Genomic DNA, 10587 nt, shown 5'->3' on the forward strand with positions numbered 1-10587 from the left:
GAAGTTTCAAGTGTCTCTTCATTTAGCTCTGGTGATGAATTTCTGGGTTTTGACGAAAAAAATTAAAAGGTAGATACTCTTTCCTAGTTAGATTAGGTATTTGTTGCAAGTAGACCTACTTATTACTTTATATTTGAAATACAGTAAATTCATTATTATATTCAGTTTTTTTCCTAAAAAATGTGTACAAAAAATTGGGTGCATCTTATACGCCGGCAAATACGGTACTCGGTCATTTTACAAATTTTAAAAAGCTTCAAGAAACAGCAAGAGAAATGCAAATTCTAAACATACAACACTGACTATCATTTATGATGGATTTGGAAAAAGCCATTATAAATGCTTGTTATGTGTTTCCACATGCTTAGATATTGTCTGTGCCTCTGTCATTTTATACAGTGAGTGTACTGGAAATTTCAAGAAGCTGGGCTTCAGATCCAAGCTTAATCTTCTTTTTCTCAGAATTTTATTTTATGTGTAATAAATTGAAGTATATTTCAATATAGTCAGAAAATAAAATCATTGAAACATGGACAGTTGATAGTTATTTTATCTTTTTTATGATATTTCATGTGTAAGAAAGTATTTTTTTACCTTCGGCCTAACCAGGTTGTCATGTAATTGGCTGTTGCTCGTTTGTCCTGATTCCCATCTGTTCTGCTGCCCATTTCATACTGAACAAGATGCATATATTCACCCCATTGCCTTCTTCTCATTCCTTTCAAAAATAATAGAAATTCATCAATAGTCATATTCTTCACTGCCTGAAGATACTGATTAATCAGTGACCTGACAGTATGGGTTCTGCTGTTCTCAATCCGTAGATTTCTTAGCCAACATTGCCTGTCTTGTTTGTGAACATGCTATGGAAAGGTTCAAAAAGACTATTCATTTTTTCCCCTCTCTCTCTCTCATAAGGCAATTAATACGAAGTTGTTAGCTTCTATATACAAGTATTCTAGTCATGAAGATATCTCACATGCAAATTCTGTTTGCTTATGCTTGGGTATAGGATTAAAACAAAAATATAATTTCTTGTCTGTTAAAATTTCTTACCTGGTCGTTCATTATATGTCATGGTTGACAATAGTTTCCTGTCCTCGGATTCCTCCACTAATGTGGGAGTAGCCCAAGAGATTTGTAATTTCTGTTATGCATGTTCAATTAAATTATACTTAGCAAGAAATGATATACTTTTTTCCCCCTTATTCAAGTGTAAAGAAAACAAAGTTTGTGTGTGAAGTATCTTCACAACTTATGCTACTTCTGTATAGAGGATGATGACCTCATATCAATTGTTTTAGTATCCCATAAGGGAAGGCCACTACCCAGACTCAGGAAGATACCAAGGTTGAGTTAATTCAGAAGTGATATATTTCTCATGTCATCAAGTCTTTCTGTGCCTAATGGCACATAAGGCTGCAATGCTGGTTTTCCATCTGCCCCTGTCCCTTGCAGCTGCTCTTTCTTCTGCCCAACTTGCCCATCTCACCTCCTTCATTTTGGATTCAATCATTCTTCTCCAAGTTAATTTTTGACGACCTCTAGAGCTTCTTACTTCTGGAGTCGAACTCAGTTCTTCACATGGGAATAAACAGAATTTTCAACAGAATGTTGAAAATTCTGTTTATCCCCATGTGAAGAACAAGTCTGGTCCATTTCCATCTTCTTAGGCAAATCTCTTCATCTATTAACTTGGAGAAAGTTCCTCATTAGTAATTGTATTTGGCCAAAAGATTTTTAAAATTCTTCTTAATCTCTTTTTTGGAAAATGTCCAATTTATTACTTTGTGCCTTGGTAAGTTTCCTTGTTTCAGAGCCATATAGCAGTACTGCTCACACAATAGATTTATATACATTAATTTTCACTTTAACTGTAATATTTGATGCTTTCCATAATTTGTTTAATGACCTGAAACAATTTTGTGCTTCAGCAAGTCTTTGTAAAATGTCTTTGTCAGCGCCGCCTTGTGTATTTATTAATAAAAGTATCAACATCTTCAGTTGTTTCATTTTTTAAATTAATTTCTTTATTTGATTTTTATCTATTCTCGTGACCTTGGTTTTCTTCTTGTTTATATATAGACCCACAGTTTCTGCACATCGAGCAAAGTCATCAGTTTTTAGCATAAGTCATTTAACTTGGAGGACAGGAGCACTATGTCATCAGCAAAATCAAGGTCTTCCAGTGTGGATGTAAAGTCTCAATGTATTCCTCTCTTTTGATGATTAATTTTGAGTTTTTCATAATCCAATCGATTAAAATTATAAATAATAGACCAGATAGCACACAACCCTGCCTAACTCCAATTTCAATGATAACGAAGTCTGTAAGTTTTCCATCTACTTCCACGCAAGACTTGCTGCCATTATACATATTCTTAATAATGTTGAGAAATTTATAAGGTATTCCGTATTCTTCTAATATTTATCGAAGTTTCTCTCTATTTACTGAGGAATGCATTACTTAAATTGATGAAGTTTAGGTAAAGTGAAATTCTATACATTGTTTGATTATATTTCTAAGAGTGAGTATTTATTGGATGGTTCCATAACCAGTTCAAAAATCTGCCTGTTCTTCTCTTAGTAAAGTCTTGATTTCCTTTTTTAATTTATCAATTAAAATTTTGGTAAAAACTTTTGCTGGAATTGAAAGCAAACTTATTCCTCTTCAATTTTTCACTCTTGGTCAAATCTCCTTTTGTCCAAGTTTTATAATTACTGCTTCTTTCCATTGTTCAGGATTTTTTTTTTTTTTTTTTTTTTCTGTCTTCATTATTTCATTGTATAACCTTTGTAATTTGGCAATAGTTGTGTTAAGATCAGCTTTTAACATTTCGACATTGATATTATCATTTCTGCATGCTTTGTTAGATTTTAGTGCCTTCAAGGCATCTTTGACTTCGCTCAACGAAATCTCATCTTCGGAAATGGTCAAAGTGGGTATTACACTAGTTGTAATATTTTGCGCCTGTTGAGACCCTGTATCTACCTTTACATTCAAAGTTTCTTCAAAATAGTCTCTCCATCTTGCTTCGATTTTGTAGTCTATCATTAATAACTTTCCTTGTTTGTCTCTAATGGAGGAAGGAATTGCTTTTTTGTTATCATTGATTTGTTTTATAATCTGATAAAGTTTTCTAATTTGTCCATCTTCTGCAGCATATTGCGCTTTTGCTAATTTTCTCTTGTCGGCTCTCGCAGCTCTCTTGACACTTTTATTTTGTTCATCATAGTGATTGCTATGTATCTTATATAATCATTCTGAATTTGTATTGTTCATTAATGATTTAATCTCTTTTCTCTCTTCAATGATCTTCCAAGTTTCTGCAGTTAACCATTCTTTATTTTTCTTTTTTTCTTCATTTACCAATTACATCTTCAGCAACTTCATTGTATGTATTGCTGAAGTTTTTCCAATATTCTTCTACTTTGTTGTTTTCTACTGTTACATCTTGATTTTCCCCTATTTCTAATATATTGAATTTGTTCTTTATCTCCAAAGCAAACTTTTCTTGTTTTTTTAATTTTTCAATATCAAATGCAGTCCTTGAACTTCTTTTCTTTCTTAACACGTTCGCTGCCAACTACGAGTATACTCGTAGTTGGTATATGAGCCTCACAAGCCAACTACGAATATATTCATATGTTGATTACCGACCTCCTATGCCAAGCACGAGTTACTCGTAATGACCTTGAAGTGCTTGGCATGGGGTGACAAACTATGCCCAATGAGCATGGCAGCAAACGTGTTAATGCACTTTAAAGTTTTAATTTCAACTTCATCACTAACAAGAAGTGGTCAGAACCAACATCTGTACCACGTTTGACTCTTGTATCAAGCCTGGATCTTACGAATTTACTATTGATAGCAACATGATCGATTTGGTTTCTTGTATTGCCATCCGGTGCAATCCAAGTCAATTTATGTATTTCTCTATGCTTGGATTTACTTCCTCCAATAACAAAGCTGTTCATTTCACAAAAGGATACAAGCATCATGCCATTTTCATTTTGGTCTCTACAAGCCTCAAAACCTAAGGATTTTTCTTCTACACATGACCTTTTATTCACTTTTGTGTCAAGATCGCCAGTGAGTATTATCATATCGTGTTTTGGAATAGAATTTATTACCTTTTGGATTTGTTCATAAAAGCATTTTTTTATTTCTTCATCTGCATCATTAGTAGGTGAGTAAACCTGCGCAACAGAAAGTTTAATACATTTAGAATAGAGCCTGGCTTTTATAATTCTCTCATTTACTGGTTCCCATTCCATCAGGCTTTTGGGTGCAATATTAGCACACCTCCTTTTTCATGTTTCTCCTCTGATTTGGAGTACAGTATTGTCTTGTTGTCTTTAGTTATAAGTCTACCAAAACCAGTCCATCTGAGTTTGCTGATGCCTAAAATATCTAACTTGTAATTGTCCACTTCATTTGTTACCTGCCTAGTTTTTCTTACCTGGTACAGTGTTCTGACATTCTATGATCCAATCTTGAAAATTTTTTGTGGCCTCATAAGTGGCTCTTTCAACAACAAGGGTTCTGAATGGCTTTCCCCTTGATGTGTCACATATATGTTATCCACATCAGACCAGGCTAGATAACCGTCTTCTGGGGTCTTGCAAGTCACGTCTATCGCCAGGAGCATTTGTTCATCCAGATTTGCAGTTTCCGTAATCAGATAACTTTTACATGGAGGGGGTGATTAGCCCAACCCTCGAAGTGCACCCGGCTATGTCTCCATTTATCGCCTGTTACGATACGTAGGAGTGCAGTTGGGGTATTCTACTGGCCCCCTCAACACGAGGAATATTTCTCATATACAAGTAAGAAAAAGATGTATCAACTTTTTATTGAAATAATCTAGATCGGTGATTGCTGTAGAAAGTTTTTTTTTTTCTCACTTGATCAGAAAGTAAATTATGCTGTGTTTAACCTTGGTATCTTCCTGGGTTTGACTTCCACTGGTGAGCCCTCAATAACGGTTGAAACTGGTGTGGGTAGTGGCCCTCTGTTAATGCATAGTATTATGTACTTCCAGAAGGAAGTTTGCTTTGATTATAGAAGATATTAAGGCAAATGATGTGAAGTCATCAGTTGTGATGATACTTTACACACAAACTTTGTTTTTCTTACATTTGGATAAGGTTGAAACAAGAATATACTTTCATGGCAAGTATAATTTACTTTCTAAACAAATGAAAAAACTTTCTACAGCCATGCATGAATAGGTGATCTGTAAATACATAACTTTCTCACTTACCTTAAATCCTATCCATAGTTTTGCTGATTATAGTATACTCTGTGCCACTCCAAAGGAGAAGACCATCTCATCTTAGAATAATGTTCTTCCCCTTTGGGGTGGTACATAGAAAATCTTCCTAAGCATGCTTGAAGCTATCCAGAAAAAGGCAATAGGATTAATAGATTGACCTCTATTTCACAGACATCCAATTTCTTATAGATGTTCTGTTTTTGTCTTATGTTTTTTCTACATGTATTTTCATGGGTACCATTAAACTCTCTATCATTGTTCCTCCACTTCCCTTTAAACCTATAAAAACACAATTAGTTGCTGATCAACATGCCATTCACTCAACTTCAAACTCAAAGAATCAACTCTTGTTCTGTACCAATACAGCTTGTACATGGGGCAAGCCTCACATTGACTGGCTAACATTATGAAATCCGCGAGGAAGAACTATAGTAATGTGACTTAACAGAGAAATGTAGTTTATAGCTGTGATGCCTTATTTAGAAATTTCTTGCTTCATTATTTCAAAGAATCAGTTGAGGGGCTAAGTTCTGCTGAAAATTTCTAATCATACCTCGCAGTACTCAGATCTTAGCTGTTACAAACAATATCACCTAATAATAAAGAATAAACATTTTGGGAATTCAGTTTGGATATTAAATGTCAGTAAATCTCAGATGATCTTGCTTATTAATCTAGATTAATTAGTAAAGAAACTACCACACTATTCATTTAATGTTTGTTATCATTATACATCCTTCTGAAAAATATCAGTTTATTCATATTTTTAATTCCAAATATAGGGTAGAAGATCGAGGAAGAGATAAAGAAGACATAAACTCTAGGATAGAATCAAGTTAATTCACCAGTAAACCATGAAGTTTTCATAGCAAACTTTTGTTATCATTGGTTATGACCAGTTCAATCGACTTTGAATGGTATGCAGGCATCTTTTGTGCAGAAAAGAAAAGCCAGTGAGAAGTAATATTTTTATTAAATTGCAAACTAGATTTATAATTGTCTAGTTTCCAGAAGACAAAAGTTTTTTACTGGACACTTGTACAGGATAAGAAATGAAGATCAAACTATAAACTTATACATGTACAAAGTCTATGAAATGTTTCATGGTTTATTGACCACTCATTTGTAAACCATTTCGACTTTATACTGCTGGACTTAGTTGTTCCAGCTATCATTACTGTATATGAGTTATCGTATCATCATATTGAATGATACCTAACATCTATTCTTGATGAAGATAGTGCCTGTGGTGTTATTTGAAAATTGTTTTTGTTTTAACCTATAGGTTTCTAAAGATATGGTCTAAAGGCAGTATGCGTGCCTTTTGACGATGGCAGCATATGTTGCTGTAGCCATTTGGTTAGTACGTAAGTCAGGTGGCAAATTCTCCAATGTAGATTATAATTTTTCTTTCTCTTAGCATTTGAATATAGTGTCTGTTCATTTTTTATATATATATTTTTGCACCAAACACATCTTTTGCATGTAACTATAGCAGGACTTTTGTTTTTTAAGGGAGTTCTTAGACCTAGCAAAATGGTGTACAGTATTAATGTGTGTTTTGCAATATGTTTTATAAACTGCATTTTACAAAAAATAAATAAATAAAGCACTTTTATTTGTTTATGTGCAGAGTATAAAAATATTCTTTCTTCACTCAAATTAAGTTTCTTGAATTTCAAGAACTTTTTAGCAATTTTTAGCTGTTAAAGTTGACTGAACGTAAAAAAAAAATTACTTAACTCTTTGCAAGCAGTAAAGTAGGTAATAAAATAATTGCAATAATTCTTTAAAAATATCTAAAGCAATGAAGGTATTTTAAGATGCAAGAGTATGTTTGATACTTATGAAATCATGCTTTTATTCTTTGCCACTATTTTAATATAATTGTGTGTACAAAAAATACTCTGTTGTCTTATATATATTCATCATTTGTGCATTAATTTTAGGCATGAATGTAAAAGTTTTAGAAGTTAATCATACTTTCATTGAAAAAAATATCCATGAATGTAAACGATACATTCAATCTATAATGCATAAATAAAAATTTATGATTTTTTTAAAGGTCATGAATCAATACTGAAAAAATTATAAAAAAATAATTAAGTGAAATTTTATCATTATTGCATCAAATTTTAATTTTTTGACTTGGAGAAGAAAAAAATATACATATATGTATGTACTGTATAGGTATGTGATTTATATTTTTGTTAAATTTCTGAGACTGTATTCAAGTATTGATTTTACATAGGCAGTTGTTATAGTGACATTTTTAGTAGTTGATTTATAATAGGTGTTTGAAATAATTCATTATTGATTATCTGGAATCTCCCTGATATAAAGCCACTTCGTTTTAATGTTTCAGAGTGAAAATGATCTCTTAATATTTAATTAAAATTATAAATGGTTAAATAATAACTTTTGTATATTGACTTGTTTAGTAAATTATATAAAGATTTGTACTAGACTTAAAAAAACAAACAAACAACAAAAAAGTCAGTGTAATGAGAGAGAGTCATCATTGTACATATAGGCATCTGTGTATATGCTACCTTCATTTTTTTAAACATGGGTAATAATTAAAAAAATTTTCCTAAAAACTGTTTTACTTATTAGTATTCTTACTTCATCTTTCCTTCTAGAAATATCCAACATTCACAACAATGGCATATAAAACTTCACTTAATAACATCAGTCTGTTTATCATAAAAGAATTTTTCCTTGTTATGTCAAGTTATTTAATGACATATATAAAAAATTCAAATGAAATGCAGCAACTTTTCTCTGCTTCTAGTAACACAAGAAGAAATATTTAAGCTTTTATTCACATTATTAATTGTATATTTTGAGAAGAAAGCAAGTGGGGAAAAAAAAACTGAAAATGTGTCCAAAAAACTAAGATTTGCTACCAGGTATAGGCATGTTTTAGCAAATATATTTTACCTTCTCATAGTTGTAAATTACTGAGAATTGTTTTTATATACATAAATAATTATGGTTCCATTATACTTTTAATTTATATATAATGCATTTGTTTAAAGAATCTAAAATATTTAATTTTTTTTTTTTTTTCTGTGAGAATTCTAAAAATCTAAATAGAATCACTATATATTAGTGTTTTAAGACTTAATTATTTGACTTTTGTTTTTAATGCATATAATTAAGATTAACAAGTTTTTGTGCATGTGTTTCACATATTAATAAAATTTGAAAAAATTAGTTTTTTATTAAAAATGTCAGTTTTATTCACAATACTATTTTGAAAGTACAAATGTAGTGATGCAATACCATTATTATTAAAGAAACTACTTGTACAAGATGTTAATTTTTGTATATAAATAGTTACATTAAGTCTTATCATTGGTGAAATGAAAAGTTAATAAAAAGATAATTTTTCACATATCACCAAAAAAAAAAGGTGGGGGGGGGATATAACCCAGCTACTCGTTTCATTTTTAGTTTCATTTTCAGCATCCTCATCTGGTGTAAGATATTTCTGGGTTTTTATGTATTAATTCCACAATCCTTGATGTTGATCTAAAAATATTCATAAATAAACTTGGAGCTTAACCACGCTACTGGCCAGGACGTATATATACGTCCACATTTCCATGGATGCGAAGTGCATATTAAAATTGTAATACCATTGATATTACATTGAAATTTATTATGGATACAAAGCTTTTTAGGGTGCGTATTTGATCTTTAATGGCCGGTAAGGTGGTTAATGCAGTGACCACTATGAAAATTAATATAAAGAATATTCCTCTTATATAAGGTATTTTCCATTATTCTAGTACAGCTAGAATATTCTAGCTTTTAGTACAGGCTATTTCTTTTCTATCTTATGGCAAAATTGGCTGTTCTGTATGATTAAGATATGTTTGGTTTTATTCAAATCACTTGTTTGTAATCATTAAGGTAACGAAAATGAATAATGGCAGAAAATATTATTTGGGTGGGGAAGGTCAAGGGGCGGTTGTCATTTTCACTATTTATTTTATTTATTTTATTTCATTTCATTTTTTTACTATCTGTCACAAAGAAGAAGATATTTTTAATGTGTGCATTTTATTGTACTCTCTTGCATCATGTTAATAAAGTTTTCAATAAACAGTCTCAACCCATTTTGATGTTAGTTCCCCTGTCCCTTAGTTTTATTATTGCATTAATTTTTATTAGTTTTGCCAGTTTCAACATATATTACCAAGTTTATAAGTTAAAAATTTCTTACAAAACAGAAATGTGAATTTAAACTTGGTTGTGACAAAAAATAAATTAATTAAATAAATTAAAATAATAATAACTAAATAAATAAATAAATATTGCATTATTTATTTTATCATTGGAACCACTGGTATAAAATATGAAACATTTTGTTTGCAGGAAGGCTTTGTTCTCCTTCCGTGAAGTTGTGTGTGTGTGTGTGTATATATATTTGCAATACTATCTAAGAACTTCCTCCATAACATTAATGTTCTTTACTTAACAAATGTTATTATTTATAAATGCAGTTGTAAATTTTTTGTGGGTTTGCCAAACATTACATTATTCTATACGGAATGGAGGATTTGCACATCTTGTATTTTGTCACTTGGGTAATCTTGATTTACACTGTCAATAAAGTAGTTTTACATGAGTAATGATACATCCATTTCTAACTACATTTACTATTATTTAGATGAGATGAATCCATCATGTTCACATTCCATATAGGTTAAAGATTGCATAAAGAAATGCATTATAATGTGTTCTTTTGCTTATGTATATGATTCAGCATTCACAAAGTGACATTTTAATAATTGATGTACATGAATTAATGGGGGGAAAAATACATACCATTTTGCAGCTAAAATGCATTTTTATCATATGATCAGGTGCATGGTACATCTTCCTTCTCTCCAGTTACTTTTTAATATCTGAACTAATGAAATTTTGTACGAGTGTCATATCATCTGAAGCCGAAATGCCATATATCATAAATTTTCCTTCATCGTTTGCTCTTTATAAGTTGCCATCATGGCATGTAGGCAACTGATAAAGTTGAGGATGTGGCTGCATTATATACTATGGTTGGTGTCTTGTATGTCTCCCAATATTTGAAATTTCATATTCAACTTTTAGCTTGAAATTTTTAGGAAAATGTTGATTTTAACACCATTTAAAAATATTTTAAGTATTTAAAATTAAAAAGTATTTAAATTTATTTACAATACTTTAAAAAAAAATTATGTATTTGTGTGTATGTTTGTTTTAGCAAGTTATAAGGCTAGGATAAGCAAATTCTTGTTTTTGAAAAAAATAATAT

The 10587-nt window shown here is 31.0% G+C and overlaps 1 protein-coding gene across 1 annotated transcript in view; it reads left to right on the top strand.

Moving 5' to 3' along the window:
- Positions 1-8279, top strand: part of LOC150106699 (sister chromatid cohesion protein PDS5 homolog A-like) — a 670786-nt gene extending 662507 nt beyond the window's left edge. The window contains exon 34 of the mRNA XM_090393290.1: positions 6062-8279. Coding sequence (XP_090249416.1) covers positions 6062-6085 — 24 coding nt within the window. The 3' untranslated portion in view covers positions 6086-8279. The remainder of the gene's footprint in view (positions 1-6061) is intronic.
- Positions 8280-10587: the final 2308 nt, after the last annotated feature.

The sequence above is a fragment of the Typopeltis vanoorti genome, chromosome 5 (genome assembly GCF_054136105.1).
Source record: "Typopeltis vanoorti isolate ZY-2024b chromosome 5, IOZ_Tvanoo_1.0, whole genome shotgun sequence".
Classification (NCBI taxonomy): Eukaryota; Metazoa; Arthropoda; class Arachnida; order Uropygi; family Thelyphonidae; genus Typopeltis; species Typopeltis vanoorti.